A 23,993-nucleotide genomic window follows, 5' to 3' on the forward strand; every position below is an offset into this window, starting at 1 on the left:
TGGTATCAGAACCTGCTATTTTTGATCTGTGATTACTGCGGATCCATGGTTGGGCGTGGAAACAATTTGGAGCAGAACCAAGAGGATTTGGAAGCACCTCAAGCAGCACATAATAGAACAATGGCTACCAGAGATGTGGAGAACCTACAACACCACCTTGCTAACCTATGTTCTAGGCTTGAACAAGCAGGGATCTTTGGTCCTCCTAATGCAGCTATTGGGAAACAAAGAGGACAGCAAGTTCATGTTTATCAACGGACGAATGGAAGAGGTCAACCTGCTGTAGAAAGATTTCAGCAGCAGCAACAACCTTTGGATGATTCATCGGAAGAAGAAATGGAGATCCTACCCCAAGTAAGACAGCCTCGTGCTCATTAGAGGGCTGACAATGATAGAGGTCCACGTGCAAAGGTGGATACACCAGGATTTTCTGGAGAGAACCAGATAAAGTCTTGGACTGGTTTAACGAGGTGGAAAGAGTAATTGAGTACCTAGAGCTACCTGACAACAAGAAGGTCAAACTAGTAGCCATTAAGTTGAAGGGTTATGCTTCATCATAGTGACAAGGATGTTGGGAATTGTATCCTAAGTGTCAATCGTCAGTATGTTGATGATTGAATTTTGTAAATGAATTGACAAATTAATAAAGTGTTATTTGGCACTATTCATCATTTCATCTTCAAATGAACTCTTATATGATGAAGTCCTTAGGACTTATTTCATGATAAAGAAGGATTTATCTTCAAGTCCTTAAACCTGTTCGCGATCAAATGATATGCTATGAAGTTGATCCTTGGCCAGGGTAATCCTTGTGATGAGTCACAGGATTTCTAAAGTTGATCACATAGTGGATGTACTGATTAGAGAGTTGACAGAACTCTGAGGTCATCCTAGCATTAGGAGTCAACGGGATGAATTATACAGTAACCATAGTCCAGAATTTCAAAATATTTGCTTCGCATATATTCGGCCTATCCGGACGTCGGGTACCATTGCTAGATGGTCACATCGATTAGTACAGGAAGTCGTTCCTGTACTACCGATTTAGGTTCGAACCTATGAGGTCACACGCATAAAAGTTTCCTGATTGATCAAGATGGCTGATGGATGATTGAGAATCATTCAGGGATAATTTGGTCAATCCGATTAGCAAATTATCCTATAAAATAATTAAAGTAATTATTGGAGGATTAATTAGTAATTAGATTACTAATAAACTCAATTTGATTGAGTAAATGGACTAAGGATGAGCCAAATTGAATTGGATTCAATTTTGGGTTCAATCAGGGTTTTGACCTGATTGGGGTCGACTCGAAGTAAAGAGGGGTCGACTCGAGCTGGGATCGACTCAAGCTTGGCTGGGGTCGACTCTCTCAGAGAGTTCAGAGAACGACTCCTCTGTTTTCCCAGGTGGGGTCGACTCGAGTTTCCTTGGGGTCGACTCGAGATGGGCTGGGGTCGAATCAAGCTTGGCTGGGGTCGACTCAGAGAATCCAGAGGACGACTTCTATTTTTCCTAGGTGGGGTCGACTCGAGTTTTCTTGGGGTCGACTCGAGCTATGAAGGGGTCGACTAGGTGGGCGTATCAGGGAAGTTCTCTGTCGTCTCAGCAGGGGTCGGCTCGGGTCGACTTTGGAGTCGACGCGAGGCGACTTGGAGTCGACTCGAGCTCGGGAAGGTCGACTCCTTCTGAAAATCCTGGAACTCGTGAACGGGCTGAATTCAAGGGATTCGATCCGGACGTGGAATTTCAATGAAAAGTGATGGGATTTGGATCGTGGGAGATGTGGGAGAATGGCTAGATGATTATCAATGGAATTTCGAATTAAATTTGAATGAAATCAAATCAGCACCATCCATTTCAAATTATCTCACCCTTATGACCCATCTAGTGTTTGAATTTTGAATTCAAACAAGATAAGATCTATCTTGTTACAACCAACCCCTTCATGCGCCAACAATATACCAGCTTTCCATTTGAATTTCGAATTCAAATGATCAGATGGCGTGCCATTAAAAAGGGATTAATTCCTTGTGTTGGAATATGAAAATTCAGCCTGCCATCTCGCCCATTCCATCTCCTCTAATTCCATCTCGCCATAGCTGATAGGGATCCCTGATAAGAGCCTTTAGATCAGATCTAAGTCCTCTTCAATCCCTACTAACCATTCCTCCAAGTTCTTCCAAAAAGACGAATCAAAAGTTGATAGCGTCGGGAAGATCAAAATTCAACAAAGGACGATCTTGCGCAAGCTAGCACTTCTGCAGGATTGGATCACTCCAAAAGCTTCGCGTGGATTACTCGTAGAGGCCAGACGAGTGTGTGGCTACGAAGCTCAAGCATCAGATCCATTATTTTCAGATTTCATAAAGATATGAATCTAGATCCAAAGTTGTATCACTTATAGATTCCAATCCCTGAGGGTTAAACCTCTTTTGGGGCTCTTCACAGAGTAATCTTCAGAGCCTATTCGATGGGCATTCGAAGATTAGTTGGGTGTTAGATTAATTAAGTTTAGAACTTAATTAATAATCTCATTTCAGATCTGAAATTAATCATGCAATGATTTTAGCATAATCGTTTAAACGATTCCGGCATATTGATCATGAATACTTGTAGTGATATTTTGAAATTTGATTTCTTATGCATGCTAGAATTAAAATGTTTAATTCGATTTTCCACTGCGAATTTCAAAATTAAAAGAACTACGTGTGACTTGATCCCCCTTGTGAAGGGGTACGTAGGCAACCTGAACAGGTATAGCCATTGATTTTTGAAAAATTTTAAATTTGAGCATGCTATCACTACTAGCATCATAGGATCACTATCAGTGGTATCAGAGCCAGGTTCTTTGTTTAATCTTTTATGTTTTAATCATTGCAATTAAATCTGGAATCATGAACATGTTTAGATTAGATCTAAAGTATTTTTATGATTGATTTAATTGCTGATTATGCATGATTAACTAGATCTGAAATTTGAATTTATGTGATGCAATGTTTATGTTAACATATGTAATATGAATAAATCTGAAATTATAAAATTATTTAGATTAGATCTAAATAAAATATATGATTCATTTAATCTCTGTTTTTAAAAGAATTATTAGATCTAAAAATAAATGCAAAAGTTGTATGATGTTTGAATTAATTCATGAAAGTTTATATATATGATGTATGAACATAAATCATAATGATTTAAACATGAATTAAAAGGTGAATTACACATGATTAATTATCAAACTCAGATCTGAAAAAAAATTTAAGAACTGAAAGTTTATAATTAAGGTGTAATTAAAAGGATTATGCAATGATCTAAATTTTCATAAACTTACACTTGATTAAGAATTAAGTGATATGAAAACCTAGATCTAGAATTGTAACTCAATTAAATGACAATTGCATAAGCCTTTAGGGGTTTGGGTTAGCTTGAATCGAGTTCTTAAGATTGGGTTAAACCTAAGGTTAGAATCAAACATGGTCTAATTAGAGTTAATTGATCAAATCTAATTAAGTAGTAACTAGATTAGGTCAAGGAAACTCTAGGTCAAATACAATAGTAGTAGTTGATCAAATTCCATGTCTTTGATTAGACTAAAATGGAACTTGATTGAGGCTCAGAGGTAGAGCCCAAGTCATTTGAGTAATCAAATCGAAATTGATTAACCAGTCGGTATCTAAGGTAAGTTTGGCAGCTTGACCGGTGGTTTTTAATTGGGAGCTACTTGCACTGATTCGTCTTTGTCGAGTTAATGGCATATCCCTTCCACCGATCTCACTTTCCTGGCTGACATGGTCAATCACATTTTGATTGGATCACTTAATGATTCGAGTTGACCCATGCCTTTAAGGATAATCAGTATGACTGATTTAGGTGCCTCCTTAACCGGATTGAATCTAGTTCTTATTAATCTGACTTGATGAAGTCAGTGGGAGGATCTAGATTAACCGGTTCTTCTCATCTATTCTCAATTAAATTAAACCCTCTAAAATTATTAGGTCCATAAAATGAAATAGTTATGGAGATAACTAGGTCATAGCCTTCCATTAAGTTGGATGATAATAGGTCCAATAGCCAGATAATCATTGGAGGCGCCACACGCCTGGTGATTATTTGACCATTGAAATTGTCATTCAATATATGAGTCGAGTACCTTCAATAGGTGATCAGGTGGGCCGAGCCACACTCGGGCTTGGTCATTTATTAGTAGATTACACGGAACCCTGTCATTTAATGGTTGGACCTAATCAGAATTTTCGGTGGAGGCGCCACACGCCTGCCGAAGAGACGGGCAAAATTATCACTAGAAATTGTTTGGTGAAACAATTGGTTCAGAACCTACCAATAGGTGCATATGGGTTGGCCGAGCCACACTCGGGCCCATATGCGATCTATTGGGTTCTAGTGCTCACTAAAAAGTTAAGTGTAATTCTTCAAATTTAAGGTAGGGGCTACAAATTTGTATAAAATAGTGGGAGAACCTTTAGACTAAAGTCCAAGTCTTTAGGGTATTGTCAATTCATATACTGATAGCCGATTTTCTTTTATGCAAAAATGGCCACTAGTTTGTCACTTCGTTCATTGTTGGATAATGACAAGTTGACTGGACCCAATTTCAATAACTGGCTTAGAAAACTTAAGATTGTGCTAGAGCATGAACGGATCCTTTATGTGATAATAGATCCAGCACCTGAGCAGCCCACTGCCAATGCACGGGGTACAGTCAGAGACACTTATCAGAAGTGGCTCAGTGACTGTATCACTGTCCGCTGCATTATGCTTGCTGCAATGAACGACGAGTTCAGTCGTAGGTTTGAGAATGCGCAGTCTGAAGAGATCATTCAAGTGTTGAACGAATCTTTTGGCACTCCTGACGACGTTGAAAGGCACAAGACTAGTTGTGCTATTTTCAGCGCACGGATGAAGGATGGGGCGTCGATGACCGATCATGTATTGTACATGATTGAGTTGATCGAGCGCCTGAGCACTCTCGATTTTTCCCTTCATGATCAATTGGGGAAGGATGCTATACTAAACTCTCTTCCTAGTTCGTACCACCCATTTCTCAGCAACTTTCGTATAACGAAACCGGTAGTAAATTATCACCAATTGTTGGATTTACTACAAACATTTGAGAAGGATCACCAACTCCTAAAAGGGTCGGTGAATTTAGTGGGAGGCTCGTCCAGAGGTCGTGGTCCCTTTAAGAAAGGAAAGAAGAAAAATAAGAATCAAAAGAAAAAGGTACAGCATGCTAAGCCAACTCAGACCAAGAAGGTAAAGGCCGATCAAAGTAAGGCAAAGTGCTTCTACTGTAAGAAGCAAGGGCATTGGAAGAGGAATTGTCCTCAATACATTGGCTCCCTTGACCCAAACAGGCAAAAGAGAAAGATGCAATCAGTTGCTGATCAAGGTACTTATATGATAACACCTTGTAATTTCTCAATTTGTGACAATTCGACCTGCGTATTAGATACTGGAAGCCTATTTAATATTTGCAATTCGTTGCAGGGACTTCAGGTCAATAAGAGATTTGGAGAAAGCGAAAGATTCCTGAACGTTGGAGATGGAAGACCAGTTCCAATTCTAGCTTTAGAAAGTCTTAAACTTATATTCAACTCTCATATAATTGTCATAAGTGACTGTTACTTTTGTCCAAGTTTTTTATTGAACATAATTTTTGTAGGCTTTTTGGCCATGAAAGGTTATGAGATTTCAATAAAAAGAAATTATTGTGATATCATTTGAATGGTGTCACTGTAATGCATGGACAATTGAGTAATAGCATTTATATACAGTCACAGCCTGTTAATGTAATGTACAAGTCAAGTAAGCACCCTAGAATAGATAATGTCATGGATGTCTACCTTTGGCATCATAGGCTAGGTCATATTAACAAAAACAGGATGAACAGGTTAAGTAAAGAGGAAATCCTCAATGTTAATGATTGTGAATCATTGACAACCTGCGAGTCATGTCTTCTTAGAAATATGACCAAATCACCTTTTATCGGAAAAGGTGAACGAGCCAGTGACTTATTAACCCTTTTACATTCTGATGTATGTGGGCCAATGAGCACAAATGCCAAAAGTGGATATTCATATTTCATTACGTTCACAGAGGATCTTTCGAGGTATGGTTATGTCTATTTAATGAGACATAAATCTGAATCATTTGAAATGTTCAAATTATATCGTAATGAAGTAAAAAAACAAACTGGAAAGAGTATTAAAACTCTTCGGTCAGACCGAGGAGGAGAATATCTCTCCAGTGAGTTTTTGACATATCTAGAAGAAAATGAGATTCTCTCCCAATGGACTCCTCCTGGTACACCGCAATATAATGGTGTGTCAGAAAGGAGAAATCAAACACTGTTAGACATGGTTCGATCCATGATGGGGTTTGTTGATCTGCCCATATCCTTTTGGGGATATGCACTTGAGTCAACATGTTATATACTTAATAAGGTTTTAAGTAAATCTGTGAATAAAATACCACATGAGATGTGGACGGGACGGAAACCGGTACTTTCTCACCTTAGAATTTGGGGGTGTCCGGCTTATGTCAAACGTTTGAAAGCAGACAAACTTGAAGCCAAGTCTGACAAATGTTTCTTTGTCGGTTACCCTAAAAAGTCTAAAGGATATTATTTCTATCTTGCTGAAGAACAAAAGTTGTTCGTAAGCAATAGAGCTGTATTCTTGGAGAAGTAGAAGCTCTAATATAAAACTTAGGAAAGTTCAACATGTAGAAGACCCAACACCATCCACTGAACCTATTGAGTCAGATTTGATTAGATCAGATCTCGAACCCATCTTAGATGCACCATTAAGACGATCAGGTAGAGTACCACGTCAGCCGGACAGATACTACGGTTTCTTGGTCCGAGACAGGGATCCTGTCGAACTTGATGAAAACGATGAGGATCCGATCACCTATATGGATGCAATGCAGAGGTATGACTCTGATAAATGGCTTGGAGCCATGCAATCCGAAATGGAATCCATGAAGGTCAATGATGTATGGACATTAGTTGACCCACCCGAAGAGATTAAACCCATAGGGTGTAAGTGGATTTTCAAAAGAAAACGGAGCGCAAACGGAAAGGTAGAGATCTATAAAGCCCGTCTGGTTGCCAAGGGATATCGTCAACGTTATGGTATTGACTATGACGAGACGTTTTCTCCTGTGGCAATGCTCAAATCCATTCGAATTATGCTGGTAATGGCAGCACATTTAGATTATGAGATCTGGCAGATGAATGTTAAAACCGTCTTTCTAAATGGGGATTTAGAAGAGGAAGTGTATATGATACAATCTGAAGGTTTTACATCTGCAGATGAGTCTAAAGTATGCAAGCTTCAAAGATCTATTTATAGATTAAAGCAAACTTCATGGAGTTGGAATATACGTTTTGATAAGGTAATCGGAACATATGGCTTCATTAAGAATGAAGAAGAACCCTGCATTTATAAATGGATCAATGGTTCAAATATTATATTTCTAGTTTTGTATAAGCTAAAGAAATAGCCTACATATAGATATATGGCTAAGTTAGGTCAAAAGAGGAATACCATACCAAATCCTAGTGAGTATTCCAATCATTGCTACAACATCTATGCTTGCTATAGGCCAAATTATCTGTTGAATTCTTTTTTGAAGTGCTAACTAAAAACTATTTGAACCAAAAGAAAAAACCTAAATTGGTGTATATGGACATGTCTCAATATCTAGTCATTTTATGAAAATACATAATGGGAGAAGAAGGCACTCACCATCGACAAGCTCATAAGCGCAAGCAACAAAACCAAATGCACATCAGAGTAGTGGGAGGAACAAGAAGGACAAAACCAATGGTCAAATAACAAACTACCATGTTGGCGGGGAAGCAAAAGATGAGGAGGTGTGTGGGAAAACAAAAGCCAAGTAATTAGGGAGATCTCATATACAGTGCAAGCATTTCACAACTCGGATGGATGTTCATCTATAAAAGAGGATAAGGAAAAAGCAATCCAATTTTCAAAACAAAAGAAGAAATACAAGGGAATGGGCTGCTTATGAAGGGCCACATTAGAAAATAGACACTAGAGCTGCTTGATATGGTGATCACGCAAGATCCAGGAGATGGTTTCATATAAGTAAGGCTTTTAAATTGGCATAGGTGAAAGAGAAATATGTTTAGGGGCGATTCGTGAGACACCTGGTCTCCCCTAAATTTGCCCCTAATTTACAGGATCCAACCAACCTCGACACAAAGTCTTACATCAATTTCTGAGGCTTGCGGGGATCAAGGTGTCATTAGTATACATTCGATTCTCTGGACTGTCCACAAGATCAATGGTTGGGCCCTCTAAAATTTTTAAACTAGGAAGGCTGGCTTTAGCTAGGAAGAAGCAATTCTTTCTAAAAAGAGATGATCTGGGTAACCTTTCCTCTTCTTTTCCACCCTACTTCGATTCTTGTCTTTTTCATCAACATTTTGTATTCTTCCTTCCCCTTTCATCATATAGCCTTTTCTGTCCAATGGACAGCAGATCTCAGATCTCCTTGGAGAAAACCTCCTGCCATCAGCCATCTATTCCCATGAATAAGAACATATATTAAACCCAATATTAGAAATCATGACCTTGAAATTAGAGTGTCCTCTTTCCTCTAATTTATTAATTATAGATCTTTTTCCCTTGAGAGAGAGGACATTGAAAAATGCTCTTATCAGGCATTTGTCAGTGGCATGAAGATTCCAAGGTGGATTGCTGCTGGAATCAGAGAATAATTACATGAGAAGTAATAGTATATATACTTCAGTTGATCAATCCAAAAGGGTAAAGTTATATTTCTATTGTGGCAAAAGTCTACGTTCAAGGGTTTTTACTATGATGTAACCTTATCATAAGCTTCCAAAATGAAATGCAACAGGATTCTTTTGGCCACAGCTGCATGTGATGATTATAGAATATGGTAAAACAGACATCTAAACAATTGAACAGAAGGCAGGATGAAAAAGGTGAGATGCATCCTTCCACAGGATATGCTACACCGATGTCTGAATTTATGGCATGCAAGTTGATGATGACAACCGTGGTTTCGAACAAGCATTTTATGGTTGTAATAAAAGATCTAATAAAGAAATTAAAGACTTTGGTTTCAAACAGAATCCTAAGAAAGCTCAAATATACATGAAGGAAATAAAAGATATGATTGTTTTCCTTCTTTATGTAGATAAGATCGTACTAGTGGGAATAAAATAGTTAGATTTGTGAACTTGTTCTCTGACAAATTATCAATGAAGGATTTCTCAAAGGCCTCTTATGTATTTTGTAAGTTTTTGATGTTCAGTTCCCCCATGTTGAGGGTCCAAGGCTAAGCTGACAAGCCTGGGTGCAAAACAAGGCTCTGAAACTAAGAAATGTGGGAAGAATCGAAGGGGTAGCAATGATACAGTAAACCCAGTATCAAGAATGATAACCCAATATATACATTAACAACAGGCTACTTCCCGTCATGTAACTATGAATACAAATAGTCATGTGACCCAATATATACATTAACAACAGGCTACTCTGGGAAACAATGAAGTACATACATGAATTATTTATCAATTTATAGAACAATATATCTACAGTAATTCATTTAATATAAAATATGGTAGAGAGAGTAGGAGAGAAGCAAATAGTCATTACATAGGACATCAAACGTTTGAAACAATACAAAGAGAGAGTTTGAAAGAGAAAAGATAGCATATAGCTATATGGTATTCTACAGGAACGGAATCAACTAGATGAAACACTCCTGAAAACACTAGGCACGACAAAGGTACAGACACGGACCATATATCAATTGATAGAAAAATATACCAACAGTAATTCTTTAATATAGAGTTATGGTAGAAAATTTAGTCGTGAAACAAACAACAATTATTTAGGAAATCAAATGCTTGAAAGTTGAAACAATACAGAGTACCTTGAAAGAGAAAAGATAGCATGTAACTATACAGTAATCTACAAGAGCTTCGGATTCAATTAGACAAAACATTCTTTTGAATATATACATACATACATTTATATGACATATGTTCTGTATGTAGATGCTACACCAATAAGCCAAACTTATATTGTCCATTTTGATCATTCAAGAATATAATACCAAAAAACTTGCCTGTAAATACTTTCACCCATGGTACGCCTTACCGGCCTGAACCAGACGGTACAGGGCATACCATACCGTACTGGTTCGATATTGGTACCCGATACAGATAGCGTACCAACACTGGGTACATCAAAAAAATGTAGGTACGCCAAAAAAATCTTGTACCGTACCACACCAACACTATGTTGGTGCGGCACCTGTACGGAGTTCGGTACTGAGATGGCGAACCTTGGCTTCACCTCTAACTTATAGCATATCATGTAAAATATATTTCAAAACAACCAAGCAAAAGCACAATTCTATAGCACCCAAAACAAGAAATGCAGTGACTGCTCAGGTATGGTGGTGAAAAGGAAAATGTTATTCAGCACTATGTTCCAGAACTATGCCAAGTAGAGCAGAAAGACAATACTAGCATTTCTCATAGTTAAGAATTTAAGATAGTATTTGCATCTGTTATCAATTAATGGATTTTCTCCAGAAGGCATCAAAATTTTGATAATAATAATGAAGAATACTCACTTTTGCCAACACTTTTTTATTATGTCAGCAATGACAGGATCTACGTCATCTGGAATATCAAGGCAACGGTGCTGAAACCCAACAGCACCAACAACTTGCATTGGGTTCATTCCTTCCCATGGCTGTTGCAAGGTACATAGCTCCCATAATATGACACCAAAGCTAAAAACATCACATCTGAACGTAACAAGCACAAAAGTTAGTGACAAACCCCCAAAAACCAATGCAAGATTCTAATCCCTGCATACATATAACAGAAGGAGCAAAACATACTTCTCATTTGAAGGTTCATTCCTTAGGACCTCTGGTGCCATCCATTCAGCCTGGCAACCATTCATAACATGTCATGCATTTAAATAGACATCAAACTCAACAGGCAGCAAAGTGACGAGATATGCAGTGGAGATCCAGAACCCAAGATAAAAATGAAAATTAAAAAAAAAGAAAAACAAGGCCTGAAACTTTTACTTGAATTAGCAGGAAATATAGAGTAGATCAACTTACAAAGTTCAGGATAATAGGATTTTGGTGGAAAAACAGGGATTAATGAAAGATGGAAAGGTTATTTCCCTAATCGAAGCACGGTTGACTTGTGGCAGATTCCTGGATTCTTTCATTCATTTCAGAAATCTAGAGTTAGCCATAACTGTTGATACAGGTGGATATCCTTAGATGAAGCCATTTTGCATGTAGGTAGATTCCTTATAAAGGGCAAAAAGGTTAGATGGCAAGCATGCTTCCCACAAGTTTTCAATTGACAATACTTATAGATGGGGGAGCCACATGTTGGGGCAACGAAGTATTGTTCCTAGAAAGTAGCAACAATTACTGGAAGATGAAATGGCACTAAAGAAAGCTAAAAATGAGGAAAGCTTCAAGGCTATGAAAGATTAGTTTTGATTTGACTAGTTATATCTTATTCATGATGTCATGGAATCTAGGAGAAAGACCAACGAACAAAGCAAAGCTAATGTACGAAAAATTTAAAAAAAAAGATAGCAGACAATGTTATATCTAATTATCTATTATAATAGAATCAATTATAGGCCACGCTCTGCAGCTATTGCAAGGTTAGGCAAAAGAAAATCAAAACAAGGACAACAAGGAACAAAATTTCGTTCCATACTTAAATCAAGGTTTTAAATCCTATGTGATAGGGTTGTCCCGATTTTTTCATAGAACCCACCCTATCCAAACATTTGGGATAGGAGATGTCCCAAGATGCACAAATCGGGATGCTTAGATGATGGCAAGACCGTCCTATCCCTATACTTGATGGTACCCCATCCAGCATCCCATGGGACATCTCATTGGAATTTGAAACCATGCCTTTATAATCATTTACTAAAGCTGATTTCAAAAGGAGGTCCTTGGCATATCTTATTCAGATATGGTGTTGACAGGCATGCAACGCCAATCCAAGTCCAACCTAGATTAGACTTGGGCAAGACTAAACCAGATTTATTTGACTCAAGCTTGGAATGAGGTGTCGAGCAACCAACCCAACACAAACCTAAAACTATTAAATTATATAAAATTGGTTATATTACATTATGTTATATAAATATACATCTTCCTAAAGATATATGTAAACATTAATCACCATGTGTGTTCCCTTTTGTCAATGCTAAATGCTAATGCCTGAGTACTTTTGGAATTGCCTCCACCCCTCTCCTTGACCTTAACTCTCTCCACCTCAGGATCCTCCATCCAACAGCAGCATCCTCTGACCATCACTCCACCTCCAGCCTCCTCCGTATAGCTTCTCCACACATCTCAAACTTTCCCTGTTTTGTCCACAGGTTGCCTCTGCTAGCTAACCAGACCCAGCTTCATCAGTCTTCACCCAGGTTGGCCACTCTTCCTGGTTATCTCTGATAACATCCTACAAGCTCAAACTGTAAAACTAACGCCTCCCACTGTTTCCATCTTTCTCAATCTCTCTGAAAAACCCTATTAACTTAATATTAAAAGCTAGGATTTCCAACTAAAATCCAAAGTACTTGATGAATTCAGGTAGTGGGAACAGCAATGATGATGATCAATGATCTCTCTTTGGTTAGCTCTCCCAAAACCCTACTAGTTCAAACCGCAAATACAAGTTTTTTCATACCAAAAGTTTGAGTTGCTAGATGAAATGAGTCATTCATGAAGGTTGAAACAGTAATTGCCATTTTGTTGCTCTCTCTATGACTTGCAGCTTGTTGCCTGCTGACAAGACCACCCAAAGTAACAACTTAACCTAATTTTGAACCTGAGTTTTGAAAATTACGCTGAAACTGACTTTTTGATATCATGTTAAAGCCCGGACCAGGCAAGCTTAGGTTGCATGCCAAAAGTGAAAAGTTCTGTACTGAACTAATTAAATATGCATCATTAGGTAGTGAAAACTCTTTTTCAGACTATGAAAGGCATCCGTGTTGATATAATCATAGAAATCAAGAGCTAAAATTTCGTCATTCATTGTCATGCAAGGCTGGAAATATGACATTTTTTGTCATATAGGCTCAAGATCTAGTCAATACAGCCCATACCACCCAATATCACTTATATACGGTTGTGAACTACCAATAATTCTTAGCTTTTCGATTTCTATAATGGTCGTATGAGAATTTAAATAATTATTCAAACATAAAAAAGGTTAAAAGATCATAATCACAAGACTCGTATTAGTCTCCAAGCTAATCAATTTGCCTGCGGCATAATTTTAATATGTTTTGGTAATAATTTTCCTTTTTTATTTTTTAAGCACTTTCAACTAATCATACAATTTGAATTCAGACACTTGATTTATTCAATCAAATTAAATTGATTCAACCTGTAAAGTTGTCTGTTCGATCAAAAACCTCCTAAAATTGTCTCACAGCAACTGACTTCATTTCTAGTGGTTTGATAAGCACAAAACATGCCCACCCAATGCAAGATTAACACAAATTAGTAAAGCAAGAATATAATCCACATTAAGGAGATTTGAATAGGGAAATTACCTCACTGCACAATTAGCATATGCGATAACAAACAGAAAAGAGGTCCCATAATTAGAATCAAGAACTAGGTTATAATAGCTATAGGAGTAACTTATCTTGATAAACATTAGCATTTACCAGACACATGCCGGATAGAAAGTTCTGACTGAATGAGTATAAGAATATACAATAAAGTATCTGCAAAACTAAAGATAGGCTTACTGTTCCAGCCGTTGACCTCGAAGACAAGAATGTATTGTGCTTCATTCGAGATAAACCAAAATCACAAACCTAAAGTGTTGGTAAAATAAAATAAATCTCATTCCTTAAACGATAAAAGAATATAGTAAATTGAGATAAAAGCCAGAAGGATATGAAATTTATTGAAATCCATGTCTTACCTTGACAACCCAATTTTTGTCAACAAGAAGGTTTGGAGACTTCAGATCACGATGTACTATCACAGGTGTACAATTATGCAAATAATTCATTCCACGAGCCTGGTGTCAAAAAGTGACATGACGTAATTTGGTTACATTCACAAAGTTCACGAAAACATAAATCATATGCAAATGACAGACTTAATCAGAGGTCAGTGTAATCGTACAACATCAAGTGCCATCCTTAAACGCCTTCTTTCATCTAATTGATTATTGGGTCGGTGAATCAACCGGAACAAACTACCTCTGCAATGCACATCCCATTTTCCAAAGTTCTAGTTAATGTTAATACAACTGAAGCTTGCTGCAGAACAGCAGAAGCTGGAAACTCATTCTACAACAGAATGCCATATATTCAGGAATGAGCACTAAACACATAAATACCTCCATGTATTCTTTTAGATGAACAATATTAATCGTCCTCTGTTCATGCAGCATATAATATAATTTTATGAATATGCCAAAGGAATTAAACCAACATGAATATTGTCCTATTCAAATTTTGCAACAAGTGTCCTTTATTTATATATCAACTCATATTTGAAGTTTGCATTGCAACTCCAAACTCACTCTGCATTTTGTCCAGAAAGGTCAAGTAAATTAAAGCCAAATGTATGTAAAAAAATACAAATAACTGCACCATATGTCACCCGGGCCCCTTCAATTTAGCCCAAACTACCCGCACTCAACAAAATAAGTATCACACTTTCGCAAGGTCCCAAACAAAGAAATTCTAAGATATTGAAAGGATTTACATGCAATTACAGTCAGCACATGAACCTGATCCAGATAACATGGATCCCACTAAGGTTTTAGGCTTCAGCTGACATGGATCACTTTCAGCCAAGGCTAACCGAGATGAACCCTTCATTTCAGGTCTAGTTTTGGAGATTCTGACCAGTTTTGGCCGGACATAAATTAGCCATAGATGCTTGCTAAAGGATTTTTTCCTTCTCTTTTTGCTGTCATGCTAGGGTTATTTCTTTATTTCTTTGCGTACATGGAATATGTATAGTTTCAATTGTTGATAGTTTTCTAATTTCTTTCTTGAATTAAAATAGGGATAGACAACAAACATAACCTTTTATGGGCAAGCCCCCCAAAAAGAACCCTATTACAGTACATATAAATATTAATAAGATGCTAACTAGAAAATAACACAATTCATAGCAATGACATTTTCTTATAACGAACAAATATAGTGTCATAGTTATATGCATTTAATTAAATGGTCATTTAACCTTGACAGTACAAATAGAAATGCCCAATGTTGACCCAAAAAGTTTGATTTTGATGATACAAAATATTTGAGTAAAAAAAATACTAATTGTACTTGTGGAGTATTTAAGAATGCATACATGAAGCAAAAATAATATCAAAATGATCCAAATGTATAAAGAAAAATTCAATCCAAAATGCTCAAGGTGGAAAAGATGTAACATGTTTTTTATGAAGTTTTGCATAAGAGGAGTCGACCCTAAGTCACAAGGAACCGACCCTTGAATGCCCGCAGGCTTAGAGGGAAGACTTTATATTTGAAGGAATTCAAGAGTCAACTCTCAGACAAAAGCTAGAGAGCAATGAAAAACAACCTCTTTGCAAGTCAACCCAAGCAAATCACGAGTCGACCCCTGCTGAACATGAGTCGACCCTTGCCGAACATGAGTCGACCCCAAAATAGTGCAAATAGGATACAAAGAGTAGTGAAAAATAGCCCCTCTGTGAGCCAACCCAAGCAAATCACGAGTCGACCCCAGAATAGGGGTAGAAGAAAGACGGAATGCAGTGAAATTCAACACTTTCTTGAGTCAATTTGAGAAGAAAAAGAGTCGACCGCTGAAGATAACGAGTGGACCCTTGAAGAAGTTGAGTCGACCCCTCCGCTAATTTTTCTACAAACTCAGAACAACTCTATTCATTCCCAATGGTTATTTCAGCCCCTCCAATAGCTATAAACAGTCTTTTAACGATTTTTCAAGATATAAATGTATTGGAACACCCAAGAAATCAATAAAACAAATGTGAATAAGAGTAACAGAAGAGGGCATTAAGTGAGAGCTTTCAAGATCACATCCTATACACTACAAGAGCATTAAGTGTAGAGCTTCCGAGCATTCATCAAGGCCAACAACTGCTTCCACAAGAGCTTCATCGAGTAACAATCAGCTCATCATGGAGCTTTGCTTCTTTTTGTTATATTCTTAAATTTCTACTGTAACAAGATTCAAAGGGTTGAAACTTGAGAAAAGATCCATCCAAATCTTGAATTGGATTATATTATTATCAAACCTAGGAAAGGCTTTGATAGGGGTAGTTTTTGGTTGATTTCCAAAAAAATCAACTAGGTTGACTGTGAGCCCAAACAAAACAATCAGGTTGTAATCTTTGGAAAGATTATACTAGAATTCCCAAGAAGTGTATCTTGGAGAGTGGATGTAGGTGCTGAATTTGGCACCAAACCACTATAAAATAGTGTGTTTGTTTGTTGTGTTTTGTTCTTCATTTAGGATCCTTCATTCATCTACTCTTACACATCTTCACTCACTTCACACGCACTTTAAAAGCCGAATTTTTAATTGCACATAATTGTAAATTTTTAGAAACTCAATTCATCCCCATCTCTTAGGTTGCATAGCTGGGCAACACCCAATTTAAGATATCTGTCTATTCTACTAACAAATGATGAAGAAAATATTTGAATGCACTAAGTAGTGTACACTAGAAAGATTTGTAGTTGTTTAGGGCTGGAACTGAGCCGGATTGAGTTTCGATGGAGCTCGGGCCCACCTAGGATGAAATTTTTGGCCTTCAAGCCAGGCTCAGGAAGGGAGAGAGGGTGGAGCTATGGATGCAGAGGTATGGGATGAATGGAGAGAGGAGATGGTGAGAGAGAGAGGCGGAGAGGAAGGGGTAGGTGCACAAGGATGGGTGAGAGGGAGTGGAGGTCTAAGGTAACTAAGCAAGGTGGGAGAGAGAGGAGGGGTGGAGAGGAGGCACAAGGAACTAGAATATGCATGGACAGAGAGAGGCGAAGGATTACAGGGAGCATGAAGCAGGGAGCCGAGATTATTAAGTGTCACATCGTGCTATGTTGGGCTCCAAGTCAGGCTTCAAGACAGGCCTAATTTGCATTTAGTCTCTTCAACCCAAGCTCGAGAGGGAGCATGGAGCGGGGAGCCAGCGTTATTAAGTGTCACATCGTGCTATGTTGGGCTCCAAGTCAGGCTTCAAGACAAGCCTAATTTGCATTTAGGCTCTTCAACCCAAGCCCGAGCTCGAGCTCGAACTCTCAGGCCAAGCTTGCAGCCTGACCCAAATCTAGCCTAACCTAATGATCTTAGGGTTAACCCAAGCTTAGTTCCAACCTTAAAGTTGCTAAAGCAATGTTTGTTTGCTAATTAAAGGGTGATAAGCAAAGGTTACTATCTTAATTGGCCAAACACCAGCTAAACATAATGAATAACTTTATTTGATCAAACGGGGTAAAAGGTACTTAATCTAGGTAACACCAGAGCTCTCTCTCTCTCTCTACCCACTAACCATGGGAGCACCAACCAAAGAGAGAATAACTTTATTCACTGATTAGCTGATTACATGGTGGACACATATGGTTACATCTACTTAGGGTGTAGTTAGCTATTTGGTATCCAAACTAAGTATGGTGAATTTTCAGATCGCTGTAGCTTGAGAAGCAAATTATACATTCATGATATAAAGTCCTAGTATATTTATGAATTTCACTTATATGCAAATATGAACTTCAGCTCCAAATTGTTGAAACTACAGAGCAAGGAACCTACATATTAGAAATAATCTGAATGTCATGTAATAAATTTTTGTTGCTTATTTTATTTTCTTCTTTTCCAAGTTTTCAGTTTTTTATTCTATAACAAAGATTCCAAAATTCGGTGCAGGAACTACCAAAATTTTCAAAGCTCAAACCCCACAAGCCCAGCCAAAACTGAAGCCAAGTTTTCAAACCCTATTTTTTCAAAATTCTACTGATTTATTTCTAAATTTTGACTTTTAGTATGTTTCAAATCTATTAATTTTCTGAATAATTTAAACTCAATCCAGCTGCATACCTAACAACTATCAATAATCCAGGTATTATGCATCCCCAGTTGCCCACATAATAAATAACAAGGATGTTTTAGTGTTGGTGCCGATTGGCATGCCAACATGCATGTCACATGCTCCATAAATAAATAAATAAATAATCAGAAAAGGACTTAATATATTTTTCAATCAAAAATATTTCAGAAAATAATTTGTTTCATATTCAGGTTCCTTAGGTGTCAATACTAGCCCATCATGGCATGTGCTAACAAACATAGTTAGCATTTGAAACCTTGCTAAGTAGAAAACAATTATTCAAGAAACATGAGACACCTCCATGACTCAAACTCATGTAGCTGATAAGACCTAGACAGAAAGGGGAACTTAAAACAAAAAAGATTCCAATTATCCAAACTAACTAGGGATTAAATTATCCATGAGAAATAATTGTTTAGTTAATGGACAATATGCAATAAAGAGTAAGCATACCTAGGAAGAAATTCCGTAACAATAGAAAGATTAGGCACGCGTGTTACAGCTCCCATAAAGAGAACAACATTTGGATGGCGTAATCGTTTCATTATCCGGACCTTAAGAACAAAAAACAAGGGAAAAAGCACTAGTTAAATGATAAATTTTCAACTTAAAGTAACACAAAGGGTCAAACAAATAATCAGCCAAATTACAGAAGACATTCTATAATTAATAAAAGGAGTTACTTATTCTAAAAATTTATTAACGTGTAAATCATACACACTAAGAAAGTAAACATTACAAGATAAAGACAATAGCAAACTCATTTTCAAAATATTACATTTATTACTATGGAAAAAGGCAAATCAGAAAATCATCATCGGTGATGCCATTTTCGTCACAATTCTCAAAATCTTTTCCCATAAAATATGGGGTTAACTATAGAGAACAACTTGAGGTTGAGAAGGCCCCATGGAAGGATTCGGCGGATTGTATGACCAGCTATCAATCTGGTTTCAACCTGTTAGAAATTAACTTCATAGCCAAGGCAAATTTTAGGCAATACAGGGGCTTGCAACAGAAGATTAAAATTACTTTTGGCTGCAACCTCTCTTATTAGCCCACGATACAAGCAGATAAAGTGACAAGTATTGTGAATTAGCCAATTTAATATCATAGGATTACGATAACTCTTCCCCTGCACAAGAACCTAGAGTGGAATGTGCAGGGTAACTATGACTTGATCAATGAAGCAAAGCTGCATCAGAAATGACCAATTCACAGACATTGAATTAGCAAACTTCTGCATTTTCCAAGCAATTTGTATTAGCTTTTATAAAGATGTAGCTGCCAAAGCAAATCTATAACTTGGACGTAATATATACCATATGGAACATGACATTCAGAGATGATGCAGCAGCAATAAAGAATACCTAAATGAATAAAGTTTGGACATCTATGGTGATTTTACAGCAGAAGATATGACTGACACAAGTTACAAAGTTCCAAAATTTATGTTCAGGTTCAGGAAAACTGGAAATGCAAAAAAAGAGAGAAATTTATTTTAATAACTTTTTTGTTAACAACTTTCTTTAACTAATATGCAAACAAGTTATCAAGTCATAGTAAATCAGCTTTCCCTGAAAAGACTTGATTTCAGAAACTTTGTCTAGTTCTCTTTCTGATAAGGCGCCTGTGTCATACTGCTGGTATTTAGTTGCAACTCACAACCAAAGTATCATCTTCCTGGATACCAAAAATGTAAATGATAATAGTAGCCTTTTCATCAACACTTGGGGTAAGCATAGTACAAAACTAGGATCATAACAAAGCCAAAAGCAGGTAATCTAGATGCCTCATCCAAAGATTGAAAGACAAGAATCAAATTAGCATAAAGTGAAAATATAAATTGGGCAACCTTTTTTCTGCTAGAGAGGAATAGAATAGGAGATATGAGTTACATACCTCACTTCTGAATTCTTCAAGAGCATCACTGGAAATTTCTTGGTTCAAGAACTTTTTAACAGCAACTTCCTGGTTAGAGAAAAAGAAAACAAGTTTTCAAAACAACAAACTGAAAACTTCATAAAGGAAAAACAAACAGGTGAAATTATTTATACAGATTCAAAGACAAGATTTTGGTAACTTCTAACAGCGCACATCCTAACTAGAAACTTATGATCAAGTGGGACACCATGTAACAACCAACTGGTTCAAAAAGATTAACTCCAATATCAAGATTCGTGTACAGTACCTATCTCAATATGAGGATGAATCCTTATTCTAGTTTGAGACTACCCCAGTAAACAATTCTGAATTATCACTCAAAAATCGGATTTCTTTATATCTTGAAGAAGCTAACGAATCTTCTGTAGCATCATTTTGGGCATCAAAGTACATATGAACCAGGTACTTCTTCACTTTTGGTACCATGTGCACCTACATGGTTGTATCATGTCATTTCTGCCCCGTGATTCTGTGAAGCAGCATATACCTGGCTAGCAGGAAGAACCAGTGAAACCAGGGTGAACCACTCGCACAGGCTGGCTCAACCCAGTTGAAGTTGGTTCAGTGATGTATGGTTCATGAAAGGCCATTAGGAAATATCAGGAAGTAGTAACTTCTGTATCTTCATACTACCATGACATAAATGGAAGGGACAAAAGCCAGAAGAAAAAAGAAAAGATGAATCTACGAAAGAAAAGTCAATCCAAAATTCAGAATAGATAAATGCATCGAATAACGGGGTAATGTAGATAAATGCATACGATTTTATAATCTATATCAATATCATTTATAAGAAATTTGTCAAAGACAACTGATACTATCAATAATATTATAGCTTCTTGTGCCTAACTACCTATTTCTGAATATGAAGAATAGACAACATACTATGTATAGCGATAACTGTTCAACTTTTAAATTCATTCTCTGTTTTTCTTTTATTTATGCAGTACTATGAAAAAAAATCTTTTTTTCAAAAGAGTATAATATTTAAGGCCTTTATTTGAAGCATAAATTAAAGAATGGAGGTCATTCTAATGATTCTGATGTGTCATTAAGGCTAAAATGGTAGTCCATACTTAAATTCAATCCTTAATCATATATCTTCTTGGTAAAACCTACAAGACCAATGTTGACATCTGACTGTTGTTTACAATGCGCATGTCCAAGTTACACAGGGCGACTTCACCAGCATTAAATCATATAACCAAAACAGAGGATTTTGCCATGCAAAGCCCAAGCGAACTAGGGCTAAAAAATAGACCTCCTAATGTTCATGTTTATTTATTATCTTAATTGAAAAAGTATATAGTTTGGAATATAAATCTCTGATAAACATCGGTCTCATTTTAAGATTGAAATATGATTGATAGTAAATATAGCAGCACGACCCTCTTAACTTTCACATGACACATAAACCTTTAAAATGTAATATATGATAAAGAAGGTTTTTAATAAAAATTTCTAATAAATCTAAAAATAAAAGCAAATATCTAATTTCTAATATTTAATTTCACTGAAAAGGATTTTATCCATATGCATTCCAGACCCCTTATCTCCGAATTGTCACAAAATATATTATTTATTTCAAGTATAACTAGCTAACTACTCGTCAAGGCTTCTTTCTTTTACTACAAAGGCTCTCCCTGGCCCTAACGAGTTCTGCTAAAATTTCAGTTTTGAATGCTAATGTGAGTAGCTTAGGCATTCTAGTTTATTTTCATTGTAATTTTCAGGTTATTTCTTTGGGCTACTTTAGTATTAATTTTAATGCCCTACCTCAAGTAGGATTGCTGATTGGAAACCCTCTAGGTTGGACTAGAACTGGCTTGAAATCATTGGCATTATGTTTTCAAGCAGATTTTACCATGGATAGAGGTATCATGTGCCAATGGAGTGCCAACCTAAAATTAGCATGGCGGATACCACCTCATGCCATACCATGCTAGTGACTGGCACATAGCATGCACTGCAAGCAGCTGATACTAGGTTGATGCTGTGTTATAGTAGGGCACTAGCACCATGTATACCAAGCCGTATCATGCATGTTGACCAGCACTTCAATTCATCTATTTGATGCCTTTTCAAATGCAATTTAATGCAAAGCCAAAGTTTGCAATTTCTAGAAACCTATATTCGCCCTTTATTTCATAAAGATAATTGTTTTCTTCTTTAAACCTTTTTTCCCAACCAATCACGAGTTTCTTTTTTCTTTCTGCTCTAGAACATAGGTTTCTTTTTCTCAACCACGGTCGATCAGGCTTAATACCATGCATCTCTCATAGGATCTCATATATTTTCTCTCCTCACATAGGCAACCTTCATCATAGTGCATAATCCTTTTTTTTTGACAAAAAGTTCCCAATCAGTTGAATTTCGAATTTTTCCCAGAATTTCGGTAAGCATTAATTCTTGATTATCAGTGACATGAAGCCTTCAATAACTAATTTGAACCTCAAAATCATAAACCATATGTTATATTCTAGTCATTACCTATTTTCTTTAGGAAAATCATTTTGCTTGTTCCCTTTTATTGATGATTCAGGTCTATACAAAAAATTCCAGGTAAAAATAACCAAATATTCTAAAGCCTCATACATCCTCATAAACTCCTACATTGTCCTACATCACTTTACACAGTGTATGGTTATAGGTGTCCATTCAAATCTCCAACTCGCTCTTCATGCACTTGAGGAAAGCTTCAAATATGAACAAGATGCTTTTATTTGATCTTAATCACATTAAATGGCTGAATAGATCATTTGATAAGAAATAGTGTGTATTTCCATGTCATCTTTGAATCAAACATTAGCGTTCCAAACACTAGATCAAATTAATATTTGCATATGCAAAGAGCATTTGTACAACCACAGACATTTATGCGGTCACATACATTTGGATATTTTTGCAAGTGATTCTTTCTGCAATTTTCCTTTTACTTTGGTAATTATTAGAGCTGTCAAACGAAGTAAGCAGCTCAAGTTGGACCAAGCTCAGCCCGAGGAATGCACAAATCAACCTCATTCAAAGCTAAATAAATCAAGCTTGAACCAGCAAAGTGGGCTCAAAATTAACAAAATCTCACCAGCTCAATCAGGATCAGCTTGATAAGGCTCGAAGCCTCGAACACATTTCTATTGTATATATTACGATATATTCAAAGAAAAGGAAATGTCGCATTACAGCTTTAATTAGTTCATTGTTTTTATTCTTTGAAAGTTTGAATCAATTGATCATTATTTCAGACCTGAAACAAGCATGCCATCAATCCTTAATCAAGCTCTATGTCAATTGTAAGCGAAGCTTGTTTCAAGCTCCAATTGATTTTAGCCTAGTTAGGCTCATTTTGAGCTTGGTCGAAATTAAGATCAAATTTAGCATAGTAACCGGAATCTTCTACTAAAGGTCATTGACCTTGTATGGAATCTTCTTCGAATCTCAAACCTGCAGCCACTTCCGAAATGCTTCCTTAGTAAAAGTTTTTCTACAATAATATCACTTCCCTACACCTGCACCTACACCACTCCCAATTCTGGTAACTTAAGAACTGAACAAGAATTATGAGAAATTAATCAAGTTTGATCTCAAAGTTCAAGCTCGAAATTAATCTCAAACCGAGCTCAACTGTATCCAAGCTTGATCAAGCTCAGCTTGATTAAACCCCTAGTTATTATGCAGATCTTTTATATTTGTAACATATGGAATGGAATTTTGATATGTAGTCAGATTTTTTATAACACCCTCTTTTACAAGCATCAAAATAGAATAATGTGCAAGCACTAGTCTACTACATGACTAACATGGTCAATTATATGAATAAAATTTCTATGCAAATTTGCTTCGGCACAATCAGCATGGAGCAGCATATACCATGCAGTGCCT

At 36.7% G+C, this 23,993-nt stretch overlaps 1 protein-coding gene across 8 annotated transcripts in view; it reads right to left on the reverse strand.

The window, feature by feature from the left end:
* LOC103695944 (probable serine/threonine-protein kinase SIS8) overlaps positions 1-23,993 on the reverse strand; it is a 98,302-nt gene that overhangs the window by 19,041 nt on the left and 55,268 nt on the right. For 6 of the 8 annotated variants that reach the window (XM_039116087.1, XM_039116090.1, XM_039116089.1 and 3 more), the window contains 7 exons: positions 20,073-20,141; positions 18,624-18,724; positions 14,243-14,321; positions 14,037-14,135; positions 13,858-13,926; positions 10,943-10,992; positions 10,670-10,846 (listed from right to left, as the gene is read on the reverse strand). In XM_039116087.1, coding sequence (XP_038972015.1) covers positions 10,670-10,846; positions 10,943-10,992; positions 13,858-13,926; positions 14,037-14,135; positions 14,243-14,321; positions 18,624-18,724; positions 20,073-20,141 — 644 coding nt within the window. The other 2 variants (XR_005507008.1, XM_039116092.1) reach the window with 2 other exon arrangements.

This window comes from Phoenix dactylifera, unplaced genomic scaffold, assembly GCF_009389715.1.
Source record: "Phoenix dactylifera cultivar Barhee BC4 unplaced genomic scaffold, palm_55x_up_171113_PBpolish2nd_filt_p 000051F, whole genome shotgun sequence".
NCBI lineage: Eukaryota > Viridiplantae > Streptophyta > Magnoliopsida > Arecales > Arecaceae > Phoenix > Phoenix dactylifera.